Here is a 25,228-nt window from a genome sequence, read left to right as displayed (position 1 = left end):
CAGATGGTAAAGCATCCGACTTCGGCTCAGGTCATGATCTCACGGTTCGTGGGTTCGAGCCCCGCGTCGGGCTCCGTGCTGACAGCTCAGAGCCTGGAGCCTGCTTCGGATTCTGTGTCTCCCTGTCTCTCTGCCCCTCCCCTGCTCATGCTCTGTCTCTCTCAGTCTCTCAAAAATAAGTAAATGTTAAAAAAAAATTTAAAGATGTAGATTTAGGGCAAACTCAAAGACATCCTGTTTTATAGCAAAGGCCATCACTGTGGTAGAGACACTGTTACCCTGGGAGGTGGAAACTGTAAATAAAACCATGGCCATTTTCAGCACTGAATGAGCCATTAGAATGATCTAGTCCATCAGTTCTCAAAATTTTGGGTCTATGTGGTCCCTTTATAGTGTTAAAAATTAATTATTGAAGATCCCAAAGATTTTTTTGTTTATATGGATTTTATCTATCTATATTTATTAGATTGGAGTTTAATCATAAGACATTTTCAAAATATTAATTCACTTACTAAAAATTTTTTTTTAATGTTTATTTTTGAGAGAGGGACAGAGCATGAGTGGGAGAAGGACAGAGAAAGAGGGGGAGGCACAGAATCCCAAGCAGGCTCCAGGCTCTGAGCTGTCAGCACAGGGCCCAACACAGGGTTCGAACTCACGAACTGTGAGATCATGACCTGAGCCGAAGTCAGACGCTTACTGGACTGAGCCACCCAGGTCCCCCTCAAAATATTGATTCATTAAAAAATAACAATTCACCAATCACAAGCTAGCCAAATTAAATAACATTTTTATGCAAAACAACTTTATTTTTCAAAACAAAAAACAATCCAGAAGAGTTGGCATCCTTTTACATCTTTGTGAATCTTTTTAATGCCTGGCCTCAGAGAAGACATACTGAGCCTCCTATCTTCTGCTACATTTATTCTCTTGCAATATGTTGTTGAATATATGTTGGGGGATAAGAAGAAAATCTGGCCTCCCTATGCTATGTTGGAAAAGATACACAGTTGCACCTTTTCAGAGAATCATGGATATTCTTTGATGTTGCACCAAAACTGGACAAGGGTAGTTTCTGACAAGTCAGTTGCAGTGGGCAGAGCAGCCATCTCCAGGAGCTTTTCACACTTTGTTACATTAAACACTTTATTCCACTGGTATCTCTTGCACTTGGCATGGATCTCTTACCCATGTGTAATTTCCTTGGAAAATACCGGTTCGCCATGTATGCGTAGAAACAGCGACCCATTTCATCAGACGCTATCAAAACCCCACATTTGTAAATATCCCCACTGATCTCATCAGAAAAACCTTTCAGTTTGGGGAAGCCGTCAAAGCTGTCAAGCCCACTTGTGGCATATACAAGTTTTCTGGAATTGCCATTTTTGTTTGCAAGCTTGAATTTTGTCGTTGGCACAAAATATCGTCAGATGTTTTTCTTGAAGTGCCAGGCTCACTGCGTTCATTTTTGAGAACACGTCTTCTGGATACCCAAGGCTGAACAATCGTAGTTTGTCAGTCATGGTCTCAAATAAAAATGGTGTTCCCGGGGAAAAAAACGTGCGCTTCTGCTCACAACTCCAGCAAATTGCCAACGTGCTTTTCCTCAAGATAACAGTTGTACTCTGGTATGCCACAGAAATGCCCAGGCTTTCTCTCTATCTTACAACACAAGGACGCGATGTCAAATTGTAATAAAATTCATTCTTACTGCTTCATGAAGGGCATTCCCTTAATTGGCTGATTTTTAAAAATGTCTTTATCTTTGAGAGAGAGAGAGAGAGAGAGAGACAGAGTGCAAGCAGGGGAGGGGCACAGAGAAATGGAGATACAGAATCCAAAGCAGTCTCCAGGTTCTGAGCTGTCAGCACAGAGCCCAACACGGGGCTCGAACTCAGGGACCATGAGATCGTGATCTGAGATGCTTAACCTATTGAGCCACCCAGGCGCCTGTTAATTGGTTGATTTTTTACTGCTAGTGAGTGGCAAAGAAGAACACCACAACGGTGTCACCGTCTTGGTATGGCACTAGGAGCTTTATCCATCATTGTTTTTATGCCATCAGTGCTAAAGTTAACACGATGCAAGAAGCAAACACCATCTTGATAGTCTTATGAAAGCAGGGTTTTTTTAAAATTTATTTTTAGTAATCTCTACGCCCAACCTGGGGCTCAAACTCACAACCCCAAGATCAAGAGCCACACACTCTTCCAACTGAGCCAGCCAGAGGCCCCTGTGAAAACAGTTTGAACCTCACAAACCCTCTAGAGGGTCTCACACGTTCGGTGGGGGGCGGGGGGGGGCACACGTGTCACTTTGAGGACTGCTGACATTCACTGGTTCCCATACCTCAGGAACTTGCAGACCGGCCTCACATTTTTTGGCACGTTGATGTGTCACTTGCACAATTAGTGCTCAATCATTTCTTTAAGTTGGTTTGCTTTTATTAACTTATTTTTATAAAGTTGTTATTTATTTATTTTTTGAGAGAGTGAGAGCACGTGTGTGCACCGGCCAGGAAGGGGCAGAGAGAGAAAGAGGGAGAGAATCCCGAGCAGGCTTAACGCTGTCAGTGCAGAGCCCAATGCTGGGCTCGATCTCACAAACCGTGAGACCATGACCTGAGCTGAAATCAAGAGTCGGCCGCTTAACCCGCTGAGCCGCCCAGGCGCCCCTAAGTTGGCCTGCTTTTCAATCTTACTTAAATTTATTTCAAAGGAGATGGTCTGTCGCCACCGTAAGGGGTAAACCAGTGACACGAAAAGAAGGAAACCAAGATAGAAATGCATAACTAATGACTCAAGCATGCATAATCACCAGTGCCCATATAAATCCTAAAGTGCATGAGCCACTATTTGGAAAACTGCATTCTAGACACAAGTCTTCATTCTCCAGGCCAGGAGATCAGGCCCCAGGAAGAGGGAGGTGATAAGACCAGAGCGCGGTCTGCAGGCAGCCAGTTGATTGGCTTGTTCTGGGAAACCACGCCCCGCCCTGCCCCGCCCAGCCTCCGATGTTAAATGCACAATGCGCTTTGGAGGCAAGCTGCCCTTGGAGGTTGCCGTCAGGGAGGACGTGTACCCAGTTACCCCCTCAGAAGTGGCACCCTACACCTGATGGACAAGACAGCCTTCCCTTTCCCCGCTCACCCTTTGCTGCTGCTTCTGGAAGTGATCAGCAGCTGACCCTTCGGTGGCCCTGTGGCCCCTGGGGCGGGGGTCATAGATGCACTGCTTCCTTCCAGGAGCTGGTGGGGCTGGTACCTGGGGTGAGTCACTTCCAGCTTCTGCCTGGGTTATTAAACGGGTGGGGGACCTGAAGGGTTCTAGCACCTTCTGCCGTGCCGTGAGAGGCCCGCCGAGTCGGTAGGCAGAGCGGAAGAAGCTGGCGTCCTTTTTCTCTTCCTTTCCCTGAGCCGTTGGATTTTCCCCTCACTTCATCCCCAACAGAAAGACAACGTGGAGATGATCAAGGCCCTCATTGTGTTTGGGGCAGAGGTGGATACCCCAAATGACCTCGGAGAGACTCCTGCTTTCATAGCTTCCAAGATCAGCAAACGTAAGTGCCCTGCACTCCGGTCCCAGAGTTGGGCGGGGGTGGTGGTGGTGACGCATGCACTGGGGAGGAGGGGTGGTCCCAGCAGCCCGGCACCAGCATCCTGTCCGTACCCACCCCACTTGCTCCCTGCGTGGGGTTTCCAGGAGCACCTGGGAGGCAGAGAGGGGAAGCTTCCTGTGCCCGAGCACAAGGGCCATACCCAGTAGGTGGGACCCTCCAAGGGGCTTGCCAAGCCAGCGTCCTCTTCTGTGCCGCCCTCATCCCACCTCCGGATGCCGGGACTCGGGGGGTGGCAGGTGGGGGAGGCAGTAAGTAATTCCCGGATGGAGCCACTCGCAGGAAGAACGGTGGGTGGATGCATGCCCGCTACACGAGTGTGTGTGCACGCGGGCTTGAGGCACACACTGCATGCTCGCTTGGTGAGCCCTGGCATCAGGGCTGGAGAAAGATCATCCTCAGCAGAAGCCCGGGCCCCCTCGGGGGGTTTCAGGGAGCCGTGGAGGCTGCCGTGGGCGCGCAGGTGACTGTGTGTGCGCACGTGTGTGTGTGCTACTTCCTAAAAACATCCTTTTTAGTTACCCTGTCTGTTAGATGAGGGTAGATGCCCACAGACTGGCTCGTCCCTTTCGAGCCCTGGGAGGGACTCGGCATTCGGCAGTTTTGAGAATTGCCGTACGTGCAGCCCCGACACGGGGCGCGATCCCACAAACCACAAGATCATGACATGGGCCCAAATCACGAGTTGGACTCTTAACTGACTGAGCCACCCAGGCGCCCCATTGTCGTGGTTTTTTTTTGTTTGTTTTGTTTTTTACTGTTTTTAAATTTTTGATTTCTGACTGTTCATGGTAGTTTGTAGAGATGTGTGTATGGAGGGGGGAGTCCTGTTTTCTTGACCAGAAGTGAAGGGAAAGAGGGGGACCCCAAATACCCAGACCGGGTAACCTCGACCCCTTTCCAGATTCTGTGGTCAACCTCGGCACCTGCCCTGGGCCCCAGGAAGCTATTGGGCTACAGGTGACTGGAGTCAGCACGCCCTGTCAGGGTGGGGTCAGACCTCCCGGGCGCCCGGTTCCCCCACATACCCAGGCCGCCTGGTAGATGAGAGAGGGGACCGTGTGTGGAAAGGAGGGGCCTCTCACTTGCTTGTTGACATCATTTGTGATCCTGTGCGATCTCCCCTCCCCCAAACCTTACTAGTTGTCACCAGGAAGACGCTCTTAACTCTGCTGAAAAACGTAGGGGCCGACCACCGCCTCCCACTCACCCAAGGGGCCCCCTCGGAGCAGTGTTCCACTGCGACACATCACTCCTTGTGCTCCCAGGAAAGATCTCAGCCCCCACCGATCAGCTTAAACAACCTAGGTAGGCCTCTTTCCTGCCACACTCCCTCCTCTCCAGCTGGTCCCCAGGCACTGGGATCGGAGCAGTCCTGATCTGAAGGAAACGGGGCCCAGGGTAGAAGTTGTTGAAAGGAACGAGGGAGGTTGGGGCAGGATTCGTCAGCCTCTGGAGGCAGCCAGCACCCATGGAGCCCAGAGGCCTGGGGGGAGAGGGGCCCCTGGCTAATGGCCTGCAGTCCATTTCTCCTGAGACAATGTCCTGAACATGGTCTCCGGTCTGGGCGTCCCCGTGGCACCTTTGGGGTGAGGACTGTCTCGGCCTCTTGTGCCCTGGGAGCTCAGGGTGGGCGGTGAGGAGTGCTGTTGGGGTCCGGCACCCCTGGCCCTCTGGCTTCAATGAGGAGTGTGTCTGCCATGCTGCTGTATCTCTGTCAGGCCTGGGGCCTGTGTGTCTGTCCCCTGCTGGCCCTTTGGTGACCTACAGGCTTTTGAACAGGGCCAGGCAACCTGCATCTGCCCCTAAGTGACCTTGGCGCCCGTGGCGATGGCCCCCAAGGAGATGGGGTCCCGTCTCTGGGCTTTCTGTGGGCTGACCCAGCCACGGCCTAGACCGTGTGAGAGCCGGGTCCCCTGGATAGGGCTGTCGGCAAGCAGTCCTCGGCAAGCTGGCCTTTCTCCCCGCTGCTGTGGAAGCAGACACCAGCACCTGTAGCCTGGATGGCCCAGCCTAGCCAGGAGTCAGGAGAGCAGAGCCCGCGGCCACAGTTTGTCCTTCTGGCTCCTCCTCTCCGCTCCCCTGCCCGTCCCCGTCTGGGACCTGCCCCCCCTCCCAACCCCATCTTTATCTCTCAATTTTACAGGCAGGCAGTCACCCACGCCAGGCTGGATGGTGGGCCTGGGGCGCAGCGTCCGGTGGGTAATGCCCTGGGCCTGGAGGGGCTGCAGAGCCTGCCCAGCCCCGAGTTAGCTGTAGCTCTAGTGGCCTCTTCTCAGCTGCCTGCCCGAACACATGAGCCATCCTTGCCACCCTCCCCCTGGCACTCTGGCCGCTGCCTCTCCTGGCCGGTCTCCGCTTGATTCGCCCACCCTCTGGCCACCCGCTCTGGTGAGGGTAGATACACTGCCTTGCAGCCTGCCTTCCTGCTTTGCTGCTTCTAGACTCTGCATAGTGGTGGGGAGGGCAGTCAGAATCCGATGGCATGGCGGTGCTGGGCCAGGCCCCTGGGGCCGGGCTGCTGGTCAGGAGGGCAGCCAGTCCATCCGGGGGGGGGGGGGGGGCGGGCTCGGGCCCAGAGGAGAACATGGGCAGAGGGTGGGTGCGGCTGGTCTGAGAGGCCGCTGAGGAAAGTTCCAGACCTGGGGTCAGGACGAGCAGCCTCTGAAGAGTGGTCGGTTATCTCCCTTTGCTCATGGGTTTAAACCGAAAGGAGTGTCCTGACTCACTCCTTTTGGCTAAATGACCTTGGACGAGTTTATGTAGCCTCTTTGAGCCTCATCTGTAAATTGGGAATAAGGATTCTGGTGACGGCGGCTGTCAGCAACTCCACTTGCCCGATGCATGAAAAAGTGCTCTGTGAGCTGGAAACACCGGCCACGGAAGGGGTGCTTGTGCTCTGGGGCTTTGGGAGGAAGGCACCTCGGAGAATCTGGGAGGTGGCCGGGCGGGGGTGAGGGATGCTTCCCAGGGCAGGGGGCCACCCTCTGCACTCGAGCCCGTTTCACCCCAAGGGGCCCGTGGCCTCTGGCCCAGCTGTGTCTTGGGACAAAGGGCCCTTCCTGGTGGAACCTTCCTAGGGCCAGCAGGGTGAGGGCTCAGCTCCAGATTTGCTCAGGGCCCGTGGGATGGGGGGGGGGGGCTTGGCACCTGCCTGGCCCCAGCCCACTCTGCCCTGTGCCTCGCAGAACTGCAGGACATCATGCATATCTCCCGGGCCCGGAAGCCGGCGTTCATCCTGAGCTCCATGAGGGACGAGAAGCGGACGTAAGTGCGGGAGGGAGGGAGGGGGACCGCATGCACCAGGCCTCTGTTTGGTGCCCTCCGGCAGGCTCGGGGCTGTTGTCTAGTGCATACCACAGCCCTGTGAGGTGGCTTGTGTCCTCTGTAGTTCACAGCCAAGAGACTGGGTGTTCGGAGAGCCTGGGTCTGCTCTCTCATCAGGGACCGTGCAGGCTGTGGGTTACACGATAGAGCTGGCTGCAAGCCTGTCCCGTCCCTCCTGACCTTGTGTTGGTTTGTTGGGGAAGGTCACCCACATCCCCACTGCGATGCTGAGCCTCCTTCCCTCTGGCTCCATTCTGGCCCCTGCCCTGCTTCCCTCCACAGAGCTGGTGGGCCGGGCGGACTTCCCGAGCACCTGCTGTACGTCCAGGCCCGTTCTTGGAGGCAGGCCTGCGTGATGGGCACAAAGAGCAGAGGCCTTTGTCCTTGAGGGCGGTCCCTGGGGCCTCAGAAGCGGTGCCTGCCAGCACGGCAAGTTCCCGGCGCAAACGTCCGTGGGCTCGACGGCGCTCTGTCTTCCTTTCCGTGATAGAGTTGCTTTCTTGTTCCCCGTTTGCGACTGTCCCACGTCCCTAACAGCTTTCCTAGGGAGGGATTAGGATCCTTGTTTCGCGCAGACAGAACCTGAGTCCCCGGGAGGCGAAGTGCCTTGCTCAAGCTCACACCATGAGTGTCGGAGCAGAGACTCTAGCCCCCCGTCTCCCGAGTTCCTGCCCTTTCTGCTGCCGCAGGCACTCTCCCGGCTGCCTCAGTAGTGCCGGCCCCCGCAGGGCAAGCTCTCAGTCCGCAGACACAGCCCCTGCTCCTAGGGCCAGGCAGTGGCAAGTGGTTCTGCCTCCCCTTGCCTGAAGGGTTGGCTTCCCCTTGGGAAGTCCTACTTGTTTCCAAGGCCACCCTGTAACATGCCCCGTGGGGGTGCACCTGCCACATCAGCATTGTAGTTCTCTGCTCCCACTGAACTTCCTGCATGTACGCGCGCGCGCGCACACACACACACACACACACACACACACACACAGCTGCACAGGGGCTGAGGAGGGTAACGTCCCGACCAGTAAGACCAGAGGAGGCAGATTCTCCAGCAGGACTCAGATGGTTTGCAGCAGCCTGAGTACTCTCCCTGGAGGTGGGACTGAGGCGACAATCAGGACACCCCCGTGGGGACCTTCCCACGAAAGGCTGCGAGCCTCGTAGCTCAGCCTTGCTCCCTGTGGGCTGACGTCTCCGTTGTAAGCCCCACATCCTCAGAAGGGTCTCTTGCGTTTTTGCTCTGGCCCCCTGGTCACGGGCCCTGCAGGCCTCCAGTGACGGCCCAGCATCCCCTGCCACACTCTGGGCTTGCTGCGGGGCTGGGCGGCTTGTCCAGAAGAAGGACCCTAGAGGAGGGCCACCCGGGCCTCCTTCGTTCACCAGCTAGTCCATCGGACGCCTCCGGAGTGCACTGGAAAGGCAGCGCTGCGCGGAGCAGGGCAGTCCCTGCCCTTGGAAGCTTCTGTCCCACCCACTGGGGGAGAAAGTGAACGAGGGAAGACCACCTGCTTATGGGAGGGAGCAAGAAAGTGGGTGGAGAAGGAGCCGGCTGAGCCGGAGGGTGCCAATGGCATCAGAGCAGGCTTCTCCGGGCGGTGACATTTACGCTGAGACGGAAGGATGAGGAGACCAGACGGAAGCTTCCTAGTCTGAGCACAGACAGTGGAAGCCTTAGGGCAGGGAGCTGGGCACGGCAGGACCGAGGGAGACGTGTCGGGTCGTGTTGCCCAGCAGGTGACTCGGGAGTCAGCAGACCCTCCCCTTCCCCCATCCCTGTCTGGGTCCGGCCACATCGCTTCCCCATCTCGTGACTTTGGGTGGTCACCTAACCTCTGAGCTTCACTCCTTCCCAGACGTGCACAGGGGTAGCAGGGAGCGTCTGCCTCCAAGGGGTGTGGGACATCTAAGTGAATTCATGCGGGTGAAAGCCCCTCACAGCTCCTGGCACAGAGATGGTGCTTCCTCCCTGCCCCCCTCCTCCCTCTCCACCACCGTTCCTGGCTGCAGGAGAGCCCTTCCCCCAGCCTCGTTTAATTCAGACAGACTTTTCTCAGGCACCTGCTTCCGGTCAGGCCCCCGACTGGGAATCTAGGCCTGACCAAAACCCAGTGGGAGAGACAGACCCAGGTGTCTGCTGAGGTGACACCTGGCCGCTCCCTTCATTGTTCCTGCACTTTCCCCCTCCTGAAATACTATATGTTTATTTCCTTACTGACTGTGCTCCCCCTACCTGCCCCCCGCCCCCACACACACCCCTAAAAGCCCAGTAGCACGAGCTCCACAGGGCCTTGTCTCACACAGTCACAGATGCTCAGGGACACGGGCCCACGTAAGGAGCTGGGCTCTAACGGGCCCTCTTCTCTCCCGCTGCTGTCCCCACCACAGCCACGACCACCTGCTCTGCCTGGACGGAGGGGGCGTGAAGGGCCTCGTCATCATCCAGCTCCTCATTGCCATCGAGAAGGCCTCGGGCGTCGCCACCAAGGATCTCTTTGACTGGGTGGCGGGGACCAGCACTGGAGGCATCCTGGCCTTGGCCATTCTGCACAGTGAGGGCGGCCCCGGGGGCGGTGGGGGCAGGGTGTGGGGGGGCGGTTGGGATCCGCCCTCGAATTGGGCTCAGCTTCTTTTCAGAGCTTTGCAAAGAGAGTCACTGGGGACGGGAAGGCCTGTAAGCCCTTTGTGGGGCGGGTAAGGGTGTTGGGGTCTGAGGCTCGAAAGAGAAGGGCTTGGAGGCAGGCTAGGGGCATGGTGCCCTGCCCTCCACGGGGGACAGAACTGGTTGCCTTTCAGTGTAGGAACCATTTTTATGTCAATTGCCTCCACCACTCCTGCCCATAGCCTTGTGAGGCAGGCACCTCAGGGCCTCAAAACCTGCTGAAAGTAAGGAAAACCATCCTGATGGTGGATGGTCTCAGGGAGGAGGAGCCACAGGGCCACAGAATGCCGGAGCCCCGGCCTGCACGTCTCATTTTACCCCCAGAGACGTGAAGGCCCCGGTGGGAGAGGTGACTCAAAGTCACATAGCCCACCCATGGGGTTACTGGGGCTAGGACGGTTCCCTAGACTCTCAGCCCAGCACTTCCCAAGGCCACAGGGCCTTGCACTGCAGCGCCCTGCATACCAGACAGGCTTCTGGGTAGTTCTTGTCTCCACTCAAGCTGGGCTGCCTGTGGGGGGCCCTCCCAGAGCCAGCAACCAGCCAGGCAATTGTCCTCTGCCTTGGCATCCCTAACCTGACATCCTTGCCCCAGTGCCCGGCGGATTCCAGGCTCTCCAGGCCCCCTGCCCCCCGCCCATGTCTTGAAGGCACCAGGAGAGGACCTTCTTGTCCCCAGGCAGGGCCTGTGGGTCAGGTGCAGGCTCCAGCTCGGGGAGCCCCAGTCCCCTGGGGGAACCACAGGTACCTGGGTATTCACTGTGTGAAGAGGCCACGGGCCAGCAGTTCAGAGTGTCAGGGACATGGGGCAGCCTGCTCAGCCGGTGGCTGAGAGCAGCGTCCCATCGAGGTCCTCCGGGACGAGGAGGATTATCAGTCAGTAAACTGCTAGCGTCAGGGGGCCCACATCCCCTCTCTGGTCTCCAGTTCTGCCTCCCATGAGAGCAGAGCCATCTCGGATCTGCCTCTGCTCGGTGGGGCAGGAGGTCCGCGGCGGAGGTTCTGGCCTCCTCCAGAAAGGGTCACTTCCTTCTTTAGACTCCCAGGGGCTATGGGAGAGATTTGAGAAGTCTCATACGGGCAGACCCCCTGCTCTCCGCAGCTCCCTCTGCGCGCACAGCCCAGGTGCGGCCTGCTCCTTCTGGCTGTCCTCAGAGGCCCGCAGGACAGGGCTGGCCCTTCTGTTCTGAGCCACATGAGGTGGCTCTAGATTCAGTTTACAAGCTCTCACACTCTCGGGGCCCTCTCTAAGGAAAATAATACAAAGTTGGGAACACAGAATTAGGCCCAGAGCCGCGGGGCTGCTGAAGGAGGTTTCTGCCTCTGCGGGAAGTTTCCCAGGAGAGGCCCAGGAGCCCAAGCCTGGGTAGTGCCTGAGCCAGTCCGGTCCCCTCCTGCCATCCCCTGCCGGCCACCGTGGTCCTGCGGCTGTCCGGGCGCGGCCCTCGTGTCTCCCCGATGTTGTTCTAGGCAAGTCCATGGCCTACATGCGGAGCGTGTACTTTCGCATGAAGGATGAGGTGTTCCGAGGCTCGCGGCCCTACGAGTCGGGGCCCCTGGAGGAGTTCCTGAAGCGCGAGTTTGGGGAGCACACCAAGATGACCGACGTCAAGAAACCCAAGTAAGGCTCCTCAGCGGGAGCGCCGTGGCCGTGGCCCCGGCTAGGCAGCCGTTCGTTCGGCTGTTCCCCCGCGGGGCCGCGGGCTCCCTGTCCTGGTCTGGTTAAAGCTGAGGGGCCGGGGAGGCGAGACGCTTCTTCCCAAGTGAACCGGGGGCTTCTGGAGGACATTGCGGACACCCTCACCCCAGGTGGGAGGGGGTCGCGTCTGGTCCACCATACACTCAGGACCTTTTTGCTGAGCAGGGCTCTGCCCCAGGCATCGCATGTGCGCGGTTGGGGGGTGAAAGGTGCAACCACCGGGCGGAAAGGCTGGTGCGCCATTTGCAGGCTGGTTGGGAGGTAACTGACCTGAAAAGTGACAGCCACGCAGGGCCGCCCGTGCTTGCGAAGTTCCAGAAGAGCCTGCAGCACAGCTCTTTCTTTGTAGTACTCCCCACCCCAGAATTACTTTCTCGTCCGTTTCTTGCCTGTCTCCCCGCCAGGCTAGAGCTCCCTGAGGCGGAAACATGGCCGTGTGTTTCTTCTGCACCCCCAGCATCTGGCACAGTGCCTGCCCCAGAGCAGGGCATTGAGAAGTGTTCATGAGCTGACTGACTGTCAGAGAGAGAGAGAGAGAGACAGAGAGAGAGAGAGAGAGAGACAACGAACTGAGGGCCTGAGGGCAAGGTGGTCACGGGGGGCTTCCTGGAGGAAGTAACATATCAGCAAGGCCCTAGAAATTTAGGGAGGATTTCTTTTCATAATAAAGCTTTTTTTTCTTTTTTCTTTTTCTTTTTTTCCACTTAAGAATAATACCTAGTCTTTTAACAAAATCTGGCAAATACAGAAAGTAAGAAGGAGGAAAATCTCATCCACGTAGTAAAACCCAAAAGATAACTGTTTTTGTTTATTTATTTATTTATTTATTTATTTATTTATTTATTTATTTTAAATCTTAGTTTGAGAGACAGAGCAGAGGAGGGGCAGAGAGAGAGGGGGAGAGAGAAAATCCCAGGCAGGCTCTGTGCTGTCAGCGCGGAGCCTGATGCAGGGCTCCATCTCACCAACTGTGAGATCATGACCTGAGCCAAGACCAAGAGTCAGGCAGTTAACCGACTGAGCCACCCAGGCGCCCCTTAAAGATAACTGGTTTTTAAAAAAAAATTTTTTTAATGTTTTTATTTATTTTTGAGACAGAGAGAGACAGAGCACGAGCAGGGGAGGGGCAGAGAGAGAGGGAGACTCAGAATCCGAAGCAGGCTCCAGGCTCTGAGCCGTCAGTACAGAGCCGGCCGCGGGGCTCGAACTCACAAACCGTGAGATCACGACCTGAGCTGAAGTCAGACGCTTAACCGACTAAGCCACTCAGTCTCCCCAAAGATAACTTTTTAAAACATTTTTATATATTTTATCCTAGACATTTTTGCCCTTTTTTCTTATGGTGAAATAGAACATTTAGAAAAGTACATAAACCAGTTCAGTGAATAATTACAAAGCAAACACCCACGTAACCACCAGCCAAGTCCAAAAGCCCTTTGAGCACGTCCCCAGCCCCATCACAACCCCTGCCCTGCCGCTTGGGGGCGCTGTCCTCCTGACTGCTGTCATGTGGATTTTCTGTACAATTTCACCGCCTGTGACTGCAGCCCTGAACAGCGTGGTTTCCGTCTTGCCTGTCTCTGGGCTTGGACGGACGCATTTTATGTTCTCGTTTCCCTCCGTCCATGCCGCATTTTGTCAGCGTGGCCCCCGCTGCTGGGCGAAACTGTGTTGCATTCATTTCCATTGCCGTGGGGGACTCCCCTGGGTGGCGATGCCCAGTTTGCTTCTCCCAGTACCTTCCATCAACATTTCGGTTGTTTCCACTTTGGACCTCTGGGGAGGAGTCCTGCAGCGAACACCTCCGGACCTGACTTCTGACCCACAACTGTGCATGTCTCCACCTGTCAGAAAATGCATGGCTTCAGCTCATAGATTCGGACCAACTCTTTTTTTCAAAGTGCGGTTTCTGTTTTCTCTCTCATTAAGCCATGTTTGGGAGTTTCTGTTGCTCTGCATTCTTGTTTATGTTTGGTTGTTATCAAACGTTTTTATCTTTACAAATCCGGGGGGGGGGGGGTGGTGAAAGGTGGTGTCTCCATGTGGCCTGAATTTTCATTTTCCTGATTTACTGCAGAGATTGAACACGTTTGTATATGTTTAGAGGTTGTTTGCGTTCCTCTTTTGTAAAGTTCCTGTTCAGATGTTTTGCCTATTTTTGGTAAAATGGGGTTGTGGGATTTGGGGGTTAACAGGCTTCTATGTATGTATGTATGTATGTATGTATCTATCTATCTATCTATCTATCTATCTATCTATTTTTAAGTAATCTCTACTCCCAATGTGGGACTCAAACTCACATCCCTGAGGGGTTAAGAAGCTTCTTAATGATTTATTTTAGAGAGAGAACATGAGCAGGGGAGACGGGCAAAAGGAAAGAGAAAGAATTGCAGGCTCCACGCTCAGTGTGGAGCCTGATGGCGGGGCTCGATCCCGTGACCCTGGGATCATGACCTGAGCCAAAATCAAGAGTGGGACACTCAACCGACTAAGCCACCTAGGTGTCCCAGTGATATTTATATCCTAAAAACTAGTCCTTTGATGGGTATATAGATGTGAAATCTTGTATATAGATTTGAAATCTTTTCTCCCACTCTGTGGCTTGACCTTTCATTCTCTTTACAGCGTTTTGTTGATGAGTGGATTTTTTTTTAAGTTTATTTGTTTATTTTGAGAGAGAGAGGGAGAGCATGAGCAGGGGAGGGGCTGAGAGAGAGAGAGAGAGAGAGAGAGAATTTCAAGCAGAATCTGAGCGGCCAGGGCTGAGCCTGATGCAGGAGTCAAACTCACAAACCACGAGATCATGACCTGAGCCCAAATCAAGAGTTGGACGCTTAACTGAGCCACCCTGGTGCCCCTGATGAATGGATGTTCGTAATGTGGTAGAATTTATAAATGTTTTTCTTTTTATGGCTAGTGCTTTTTATGTCTGTTCAAGAACCCTTCCTTGGGGCGCCTGGGTGGCTCAGTCGGTTGAGCGTCCGACTTCGGCTCAGGTCATGATCTCGCGGTCCGTGGGTTCGAGCCCCGCGCCGGCTCTGTGCTGACAGCTCAGAGCCTGGAGCCTGTTTCGGATTCTGTGTCTCCCTCTTTCTCTGACCCTCCCCTGTTCATGCTCTCTCTCTCTCTGTCTCAAAAATAAATAAATGTTAAAGAAAATTAAAAAAAAAAGAACCCTTCCTTAACCTTGAGGCAGGGAGCGATTTTCTTGTCAGCTCAGAAATCTCTCAATATCTGCCTTTCACGTTTAGGGCTTTATCAACCTGGAACTGGGTTTTGTATCAGGGGAGACCCAATTTCACGTTTCCCACATGAACAACCAGTTTCCCCAGCCTCACCTGTGAAGAAGCCCGTCTTTCCCTCCATTTCTGCAGGCATGCTTCCACAGAGGTGGCTCGGAGGTCCTTGCTTGGTTGTTTCTGTGTTCTGTTCCGTGGGCTGGGTCCCTGTGCCCATGCCCTGACTTTCCCGTTGTTCAACTTTCCCGGTATCTGGGAGAGCAAGGCCTCCCACCTTGTCCGTCCCCAAGGGTATCATGCCTGTTCTTAGAGACACCATAGAGAAGTAGTTAAGAGCGCGTGCTTTGAGCTCCTGGGTGGCTCAGTTGGTTAAGCATCTGACTCTTGATTTCAGCTCAGGTCATGATCTCACGTACGTGAGATCGAGCCCCACGTCGGGTTCTTTGCTGACAGCGCGGAGCCTGCTTGGGATTCTTTCTCTCCCTCTCTCTCTACCCTTTCCCCACTCTCTCTCCCTCAAAATAAATAAATAAATAAAACTAAAAAAGAAGAAGAAGCAGCAGCAGAGCAAATGCCCTGAAGTTTCTTCTCAAAAATAGAAATAATGTAGACCTGCCTCGTGGGGTTTCCAGGAGGAGGAAAAAAGTTACTATGTAAAAGCATGCGGCACACAATGCGCGGTTCAAGGGTTGCTTTGTGCTTTCGGAAATGGTAGCATCCGATCGTCAAATTCTACAGAATATCACCTCCTACTGGGATTTTGATTACGAGCACATTGAATCGGTACGTTTATCTGGGGTGGGGGGAGAAATGACATCTGAAAACGCGGAGCCTTCCAATCAGAGGATATAGGAAAGCATTCCGCTTGTTTGAAGTTTCTCCACGTGGTTTTATAATTTTCTCTGTCGAGATCTAGCACGTGGGGTGTTTGTATCTGTTTCAGGTACTTCATGTGTTTTGTGCTACTGTAAATTACCCATTTTTAGGGATTCCGCGTATTTATTTTACAGTGTTGAATTGTGGTAAAATATACATAACATAAAACGTGTCATCTGAACCGTCCGAGGTACAGTTGACTAAGTGTCCAGCAGACTCACACTGGTATGCAGCTGGCCTCCCAGACTTTTTAATCCCGCAAAACTGAAACTCTGTTCCCGTTAAACACCTCTCCATTGGCCTCTCCCCCAATCCGTGGCAACTGCCGTTCAACTTTCTGCCTCTATGATTTTGATGACTCTAGGGATCTCCTGTAAGGGGACCGTACAATATTTGTCCTTTTGCGGCTGACCCCTTCCACGGAGCATAACATCCTGGAGTTTCATCCGTGTTGTAGCACGTGTCAGAGTTTCCTTCCTTTTTAAGACCGAATAACACGCCGCTGTCTGGATACACCACACTGCGTTTATCCATTCATCTGTCGATGGCCTTTTGGGCTGTTTGCATCTTTTGAGCATTGTGGATAACGCTGCTATCCACAGGGGTGTACAGGTACCTTTCCTAGATCCCGCTCTCAATGCCTGGTGCCTTGGACAGAGAGAATTCTGGGGGGCTCCGTTGGCTAATAATATTTTGTTTAGATTTTGCATCCCATGTTCATGAGTGAGCGGGACGTGTGTTTTCCCATTTGGGGGCTGCTGGGTTTTGGTTTTGAGAGAGTGTTTCTCATTTTCTATTTTCTGGAAAAGTTGGTCTAAGAAAGACTTAATTCTTCCTTGAGTATTTGGTAGACTTTGCCAGGGAAGTCACCAAGGCCTGGAGTTTGCTTCGGGGAAGATATTTGATGATGGGATTCATTCCTTTAGTGGTAGAATTTCTAAATGTTTTCTTGAGTTCGTTTTGGTTATGTTTTTCTATATGTCCATTTCATCAGATCTTCAAATTCATTGGCCTAGAGTTGTTTAGAATATTCTCTTATTATCTTTTTAATGTCTGCAGCATCTGCTGTGATGGGCCCTTCAGTCCCAATTATGTACACCTTCTCTCGTCTTTACCAGTTCTGTCACAGGCTTTTCCATTGGACTGGTCCTTCAGAAAACCAATTCTTGGATATTTATTGGTTCTCTCTTGTGTGTGCTTTTTGGTTTCATTTATTTCTGCTTTTGTTTTTATTCCTTGCACTGTCTTTGGTTTTATTTCAGTGTTATTTTTTAACTCCTTGATTTTTAACCTTCTGTTCTTAAAACTACATTTCTCAATTTCTAAACTTAGGGAATTCTCCGGTTGTATTTTTGTTATTACTTGCTTTGTGGACTTACTTGTACAGTCAATTCTTATAAATGTCCCACATCTAATTTGAAAGAATATGGATTCTGCATTGGGCACCAAGTACTGCACAAATCGATCAAGTCATATTGGCTAGAAATGTTGCTGAAAATTTCCAGGGGCGTCTGGGTAGCTCAGTCGATTGAGTGTCTGACTCTTGATTTTGGCTCAGGTCATGATCCCAGGGTTGTGGGATCAGTCCCTGTGTCAGACTCCACATTGAGCATGGAGCCTGTTTAAGATTCTCTCTCTTGGGGCGCCTGGGTGGCTCAGTCGGTTGAGCGTCCAACTTCGGCTCAGGTCATGATCTTGTGGTCTGTGAGTTCGAGCCCCGCGTCGGGCTCTGTGCTGACAGCTCAGAGCCTGGAGCCTGCTTCGGATTCTGTGTCTCCCTCTTTCTCTGACTCTCACCTGTTCATGCTCTGTCTCTCTCTGTCTCAAAAATAAATAAACATTAAAAAAAAAAGATTCTCTTTCTCTCTCCCTCTGCCCCTCTTTCCCACTCACATGTGCACTCTGTCTCTAAAATAAAAAATAATAATAATAAAATAAAATGAAATAAGTGTCCAAATCTGCCATATCCTTAAGAATTCTTTGTCCACTTCTTTTATCGATTATTGAGAGAGACATGTTGAAATCTCCTACTCTGGGAACTTGCCCTTTTGCCCTTTAGTGCTGTCAATTTTTCTTTTAATATTTTGACACAATGCTATTAAGTGCATGTATATTTAAATTTTTGTGTATTTTTCTAGTGACTGGGATCTTTTATTATTATGGAGCAGCTCTCTTTACCTCTAGGAATGCTTTTTGCTTTAAAGCCTGTTTTGTCCTGATACTAATACAGTGACATCAGCTTTCTTTGGTTATATTTGTGTGGTAGATCTGTACTCACCCTCTAATTCAAATTTCTTTGAATCCTTCTGTTTTAGAGATATCTTTTGTACTTTTACTTGTAATCTTTTACTCTTTGTTCTTATCTAGAGCATTTAGTCCATTTATAGGCTTTAAATGCATAGTAATATATTGATTTAAGTCAACTAGTTAAGTCTGATTTAGTTGATTGACTTGACTATCAGAAAGTTCATGTGGTTAATCTAATAGTTTATATGGCTGGTCCATTTTTATTTATATGATTACTGATATATTTGGGATGATATGTGCCATCCTATTTTGTTCTCCATTTCTTTTCTCTTTCTTACCTTCTTTTAGAATTGCTGATAATTTTGATCATTATATTCCTCCCCCCCATAGTTTCAAGTTTGTGAACTCATTTCTTTTTTTGTTAGTGAATACTTTACTTATGAAAGCCTAAATTTAATTGATACCATTACCCTCCCCTCAGATAATCAAGGATTTTAAAATAATTTAATTCCATCTTGTTTTTTTTAAGCATCACAAGACATTATGATTAGTTTTTGAAGTTGGTTTTCATTTAGATTTACCCTTTAGACTTACCCAGTAGTGTGCTGGTAAACCAGATCTCTGGGGGGAAAAAGTCCTGATTTATAGTGTTCGCTAATTCCCATGGCATGAACACTCCCACCATGGCCAATTTCAACTTACCAACCATTTAATAACCACCTTGTGGGATTTAGCAATAGGTTCTTACAAGCCAGTATGAGCTGGCTTCTGCACACCATTGGCTCTGTATGTGTGTGTGTGTGTGTGTGTGTGTGTGTGTGTGTGTGTATGCATATGTGTGTGTGTATTACATCTTTGCTCTACAGTGTTTCTTGCATCTCAAACTTCCATCTGTGACCACTTTCCTTCTGCCTGATATGAATTACTTCCAGTTTAACCTGCATGGTATTTATTAGGCTTGAATCTTTGGATTGTTTCCTTTCTTCAGTTCTGGAATCCTGAGTTGTTATCTCTTCAACCCTTGCCTCTTCCTAATGTTCTCTCTCCTCTCCTTGTGGAACTACAATTAAACATGTGCTAGACCTTTTCTGTCTTCTGTTTCTATTAATTTCTCCTGTATATTCTGTCATTCTGTCTCTCTGTGTTACATCCCAGGCAATTTCTTCTTACCTGTTTTCCAATTCACTAATTCTCTCTGTAGCTTTATCTAATTTTCCATTTAACCTATCCATTGATTTTTTAAAATTCTATTGCTTTTTTATTTTTTAATTCTAGAAGTTCTCTTTGGTTCTTCTTCAGTTCTTCTGGGTCATTACTGATAGTTTCCTATTCCTTGGTGATTTTATCACACTTGCCTTTGATGTTTTTAAACATTGTAGGCATAGCTGTTTTATCATCTGTGTTCAAGGACTCAAATATCTGCAGTCTTTATAGGTATATTTTACTGTTTATGTTGGTTTATACTGGTTTTCATTTATGATGTTTTATTTCATTGTGTGTCCTCCCCTCCCTTTTTTACTGTGTGGTGTTCCTTAGTGTTGAAATATAATATGACTAGATTCTATGAGGCCTAGAATGCAAGTATCTCCCTCCAGATTGTTTTGTGTTGTCTCTTCCAGGTACTAGGTACCCTACCATCTAATGCCACTATAACTAAATTCTTGACATAAAGTTTGGGGACTTCCCCGAGGTGATATGAATTTAAACCACAAATCTGCAGGAGGATTAGCTTGTGGTTATACATTTTCAGGAATTTTTTTTTTTTCTCTCTCTCTCTCTCTTATCCAATGCCAAAGCAACTTTCTTCACAGGCTCTGGGGTGGGAAAGGGGCAGATTTATTTCTGGCTCACCCCTACCCAAGAGTGTAGTCCTTTGGGGTCCCAGCCTAATGTGGGGGTCTCCCATTAGACCCTGAAATTTTGGTGAGCCCTGGGCTTTGACTTTTGTCTCCCAAGTCCCATGAAGCCATCAAAACTGAAACTCAAATGTACTGAGTTTGGTATCTGCCTCAGGTCAAACCTAGGTCTAGGCTTCACTTACCTCTCTGGATTTTTGCTTATCCTCAGAGCTTACCCTGGTATTTCCTTTCTGTCTTGTCAGGTCTCCTGTGTTTTATTTTTACTCTTTTTTTTAATGTTTATTTTTGAGAGAGAGAGCATGGGGAGGGACAGAGAGACAGGGACAGAGGATCTAAAGTGGGCTCCGTGCTGACAACAGACAGCCCAATGCAGGGCTTGAACCCGGGAGCGGCAAGATCATGACCTGAGTCGAAGTCAGATGCTCAGCCGACTGAGCCACCCAGGAACCCCTAAGGGGATTTTTAAAAGTAATTTTTCCAGCATTTCACTTTTTGCTCAGTGGGGAGGTTGTTCAAATAAGCTTTCCACAGTATTCCCAGAAATGAAAAACTAGTATATTTTTCCTATGCAGAGGCAGAGTTTTTGTTCCCTTTCCTGTGTGTTGTTGTTGTTGTTTTTACAGCATAACAAACGTATTTCTTTGTTAGTCGGCTGGCACGATTTGGAGTGGGTGCAAAACATTTACTTACCCCTTCTCTTGCTACTGTTTATTTTTTTTAAGTTTATTTTTTTTTTAATTTTTTTTTCTTAATGTTTTTATTTATTTTTGAGACAGAGAGAGACAGAGCATGAGCAGGGAAGGGGCAGAGAGAGAGGGAGACACAGAATCGGAAGCAGGCTCCAGGCTCCGAGCCATCAGCACAGAGCCCGATACGGGGCTCGAACTCACTGACTGTGAGATTATGACCTGAGCCGAAGTCGGACGCTCAACCGACTGAGCCACCCAGGCGCCCAAGTTTATTTTTTTTTTTAGTAATCACTATGCCCAACATGGGGCTCGAACTCATGACCCTGAGATCAAAAGCTGCACGGTCCTCCGGCTGAGCCAGCCAGGTGCCTCCGACCGGGCCATTTTTTACTGTAATAATTACACTGCAACCAGTGGCTTTTTGCAAGAAGCTCTCACTGTAGCTCAGATTATTCCTTTGGGATAGATTTTCCAAAATGGAATTCTCAGATCAAAGAGCCAGGATATTTGTAAGATCTTAGTACACATTAGCTTCCCAGGGGGCTATGCCAGTCCGCACTCCCTGCACTATTTAAGGATGCTTGTCTTGTCTGACACAAGTAAGAGTCTTCTTTAATAGATTATAGACTCACACGGTGGAACGTTGAAGAGGTTATCAAAGGTGACACGGTGAGAAGTCTCCTCCCACTACTGTCTGTGAGCTGTAGCCACCGAGCTGTCCCCGGCCCTAGAGGCAGCTCATCGCTCCTAGGTTCCGCTCATGGGTCCTTCTGACCAAGCCAATAGGCCCATCAATTTGGGGGGTTTCGTTTTCAAATAAATGGTGGCATAGGACGCACACTGGTCTAACCCTTACTTTTCGCCCTTAACTGTCAACCTTGATGCTCACGGCCTGTCAGCGCATCAAGTGCTTCCTCAGTCGTTCTGCAGTGACACAGACCCCACGGAGTAGGGGAGCCGCGATGCATCGGCCCATCCCGTTGGTGGACCTTTCAGCTGCTTCCAGTGGTTTACTCTGTCCACCGATGCCGCTGTTGACCGCTTTGCGTGTGTCCGTGAGAATGTCTTAGGACGAGCTCCCAGAACTAGGACCGATGGGTCCAAGGATAAGGCCTTCAGTGATTCGGACGCAGACGGCCAACGTGGGTTTTCAGGGGGTGGGTAAGTCAGGGACTTCAGCCGTCTTGCCCTTCGTGTCTCTCCAGGGTGATGCTGACGGGGACGCTGTCTGACCGGCAGCCTGCTGAGCTTCACCTCTTCCGGAATTACGAGGCTCCGGAGTGTGTACGGGAACCTCGTTTCAGCCAGAATATTAACCTGAAGCCTCCGACTCAGCCCTCAGGTGAAAACCATGTTGGCTGCATCCGTGGGAAACAGTCGGCCCGAGAGGCCGCGGGGTGGTGGGTGGGAGTCGTAGGCTTGCTGCTGGGCACCCCCAGCCCACCACCATCCCTCACACTGCCCCGAGTCTTTATCGGCTGAGGCCAGGCCGCACCGGGGCGCTCTCCAGTCTCAGGCTGGAGGAGGCCCCCGGAGGTCCTCAGCTGCACCCTGCCTTGCACCGGGACGGCGGGGCCAGAGAGCATGGCCTGCGGGTCCTGCTTCAGAAGAGTCCCCAGCCTCTCCACCTCTCCCTACAGACCCGCACACGCACAGGCACGTGCACCCTGGGACTGCATGGGTTTGTACCGGTCCCTCGTGCCACTGGGCCACCCTCTTCCCTCACCCCCAGAGCAGCTGGTGTGGCGAGCTGCCCGGAGCAGTGGGGCGGCCCCCACCTACTTCCGGCCCAACGGGCGCTTCCTGGACGGCGGGCTGCTGGCCAACAATCCCACACTGGACGCCATGACCGAGATCCATGAGTACAACCAGGACATGATCCGCAAGGTGAGAGCGCCGCGGGTCAGAGGGGCTGGACGTGACCGTCCACCGTAGCCACCCCTGTTTCAGCAAATCTTACTAAGGACGGACTCCTAGGAGACCAGATGGCACTTATTTTCGTGCTCATTCGTGGGTGCCCTTCATCTCACGCTCGAACTTGCTTGATCTCACGCTCGAACTTGCTTGATGGGCCGTGTCTGCCCAGAGCTCTGTGCTAATCAGAGGGATTCTGAGGCCCAATCTGCACCGAGTGGTGAAGGGCGGCTAGTGGGCAGCAGGCAGAGTGGTCCATGCCTGCCGTGGTGCTGGCTGCCCTGCCCAGCCTGGGGACACGCGCTTGCCCTGTGTAAGCAGGGCTATCTATAAACAAGGATACGCCCCTCCAGGGGTTTGGGGTGCTGAGATAGCGGACCACGCAGGAGCCCAGGAGGAGGATAGCCTGTGCTGGGAGACCTGGGGGCTTGCAAAGGGCCCGTGGAGGAGACCTCTAGGGAGGAGACCGTGCAGAGTCCGTGACCCAGAGGAACAGAAGTGGGCCTTAGCCCTTAGCGCAGAGGCGGGGCTAGGCCCGTGTGTTACCAGCAGAGGTGCTGAGACGTGGGCTCAGGCCTCGGAGCCAGATGGCCTCAGGGTCTGGGCGCTGGCTCTGCCTGTCTTCGCTCCGGCCACTGCATGGGGGATGGGTGGTACCGGCATGGGGACTGTCATGAGGCGTCCGTGTGCTTTTGTGTAAAATGTTTAGGACGGTGCCTGACCCCTAGTGTGCCATATCCTTGCCGGCTGTGGTTCTCACTGTGGTCATCAGGAAGCCCAGGACGCAGCCCCTGGGTGACACAACAGGGGTGGTGGTCCGAGAGGCAGGCGCCCTCTAGCGGCCAGACCGGGCAGGGCAGGCTTCCTTGGAGGAGGAAGGGCTCAAAGATTTGGATGGGGAGGGTCATGGGTCATCCTCTGTCTGAGTCGCCTCCTACTGCAGATGAGGACCTTGGATGGCGGGGAGACTTGTCAAGGTTGCCCAGCATGTTGGAAGCGGAGCTTGTTGGGGAGCAGAAGAGAGGACAGCACAGGCTCTGGTTCTGCCACCTGGGGAAGGGTCCGCCGGTGGGCAGATCCCCTCCAACTACCCCTGTCCTGTCCCCAACAGGGCCAGGAAGGCAAGGTGAAGAAGCTCTCCATCGTGGTCTCTCTGGGGACAGGGAGGTCCCCACAGGTGCCCGTGACCTGTGTGGACGTATTCCGTCCCAGCAACCCCTGGGAACTGGCCAAGACTGTTTTTGGGGCCAAGGAACTGGGCAAGATGGTGGTGGACTGTGTGAGTATGGGCCCCTCCCCGTGTCCTCTCCCCTCTGGATCTCAGCCCCCTGGGACCCGGGGCGTCAGGGAGGCTCCGTTGAACCTCTTTAGCCGGCCCAGGGGAGGGGGTTCCTGATTCAGTCTCAGTGCTGGCAGGGACCCTTAGTGGCCACCTACACCTGGGGCTTTCAAACACAGCCCCGTGCGGAAGCCCAGGATATCAGACGGACAAAAGCCTGTTCCCCTGACCCCGGTCAGGGGCTGCTGAACCACCTGAGAAAACCTCAGACCGCGCCCCTGTGTGACACAGCTGGGACAGTCACTGCGGCCCAGGCAGGGGGACTCTGCCGAGGAACGGCTAAGCCAGACTAGAACCTGGGGGTCCCTGGGCAGGTGCTGTGGGTACAGCTTGTGTAGGACGCTCACAGAGACTGCTTCTTGCCAGTGCACGGATCCGGATGGGCGGGCCGTGGACCGGGCCCGGGCCTGGTGTGAGATGGTCGGCATCCAGTACTTCAGGTGAGGCCTCAGCTTCGGCTCCTGAACCTAGGCCCCAGCCCCGTGTCCCGGCCTGGCCAGACCCAGTGAACTAACCCACCCAGCCCTTGGTGTGGATGTCCCCTCTCCCCACGCGGCTGCTCCATGCCCCAAGCCCTCCCCAGTCCTAGCTCTCGTCCCCAACCCAAGCCGAGCCTCGTGGGGTGACCCCCTCCTCCTTGACCCGGACAGATTGAACCCCCAGCTGGGGACTGACATCATGCTGGATGAGGTCAGCGACACAGTGCTGGTCAATGCCCTGTGGGAGACGGAGGTCTATATTTATGAGCACCGAGAACAGTTCCAGAAGCTCATTCAGCTGCTGCTGTCACCGTGAGGCCGCTGGGCACCCCCCGCCACCCCATCCCACCCACCCAGCCCTTGATGGAGAGGCCAGGTGACATCTAACCAGCGCGCCACTGGGCAGAGCTGGGCCTCGGCGGCTCTGCATCTCCAGACCAGACAGACCAGGCCTCAGAGGGCACTGGGCTTCCTGCCTGAGGCTGGTCCTGGGTCCTGCCCACACCGTCCCCGCCTTCTGGCACTTTTTGTCATTCCAGGCTTAGAAATCCTAGAGCCTCACTGGGGCCCTCTCCCTGATGGCCAAGGACAACTGACGCTTGGGCCCCCAGCCCTGTTAGCTCAGACACCAGGCGTTCTCCTAGGTCCCCTGGCGGAGGGGGGATGCCAAGACCCCTTCCACTCTCTGTCCTCTTCCCTGGGGTGGGGGGCTTGGAGAAACAGGCCTTTGCCCACCCATCAGCAGGGGAAACCCAAGCCCCGCCGACTCTGCCCTCAACACACATGCAGCCGCCTGCACCCCTCAGAACTGCCCCACCCTGCGAGCTCCCCTCAGCTCTCAAAGGTCACTTCTGTGACTTCGGTTATTCCTCCCGACCCGAGGTGGTTGATGGGTGGGGCGGGGATCCAGAGCCTGCCCTTAACTGAAATAAACGGTTTGATTCAAGCTCACCTGTGTCATGTGCACTGTGCTCAGAGTCCCCCAGGGCCCCGCACCCACCAGCTCCCTTCAGCCTTGACTGTCCTCTTCCTGTGCCCCCTTGGATGAATGCTGTTTCCCGGGCTCCCCTGGGGATACTACTTCTCTGCTCCAGGCCCCCCCAAATCAGGCCGTGAGGGTGTTCAGAGGCGGCAGCTAAGTCCACTTGCCCACGGTGAGGGGTGAGGACGAGCCCCAGTTGCCGGGGCAGGCAGGGGATGAGACCCAGAAAGGGCAGGGGGCTTGGGCACGGTCACACGGCCAGTGCGGAGGGACAAGGTCTGGCCCGGGTCTGTGTGGCTCTGGGGCTTGTGGTACC

General features: G+C 52.8%; 1 protein-coding gene across 9 annotated transcripts in view; it reads left to right on the top strand.

Annotated features, from left to right (window-relative positions):
- PLA2G6 (phospholipase A2 group VI) overlaps positions 1-24,876 on the top strand; it is a 58,000-nt gene extending 33,124 nt beyond the window's left edge. For 8 of the 9 annotated variants that reach the window (XM_047064961.1, XM_047064956.1, XM_047064959.1 and 5 more), the window contains 10 exons: positions 3,450-3,558; positions 4,759-4,923; positions 6,804-6,882; positions 9,316-9,479; positions 11,060-11,210; positions 21,404-21,540; positions 21,931-22,085; positions 23,224-23,391; positions 23,818-23,891; positions 24,102-24,876. In XM_047064961.1, the coding sequence (XP_046920917.1) occupies positions 3,450-3,558; positions 4,759-4,923; positions 6,804-6,882; positions 9,316-9,479; positions 11,060-11,210; positions 21,404-21,540; positions 21,931-22,085; positions 23,224-23,391; positions 23,818-23,891; positions 24,102-24,246 (1,347 nt within the window). In that variant the 3' untranslated portion in view covers positions 24,247-24,876. The remainder of the gene's footprint in view (positions 1-3,449; positions 3,559-4,758; positions 4,924-6,803; positions 6,883-9,315; positions 9,480-11,059; positions 11,211-21,403; positions 21,541-21,930; positions 22,086-23,223; positions 23,392-23,817; positions 23,892-24,101) is intronic. The other variant, XM_047064962.1, reaches the window with a different exon arrangement.
- The last annotated feature ends 352 nt before the right edge of the window (positions 24,877-25,228 follow it).

The sequence above is a fragment of the Lynx rufus genome, unplaced genomic scaffold (genome assembly GCF_022079265.1).
Source record: "Lynx rufus isolate CCGP_SWC_20201006 ecotype Redwood Valley unplaced genomic scaffold, mLynRuf1.p SCAF_7, whole genome shotgun sequence".
NCBI classification, from domain to species: Eukaryota; Metazoa; Chordata; class Mammalia; order Carnivora; family Felidae; genus Lynx; species Lynx rufus.
Note: the sequence above shows the minus strand (reverse complement) of the source record. Positions and strands in the feature narration are given on the sequence as shown.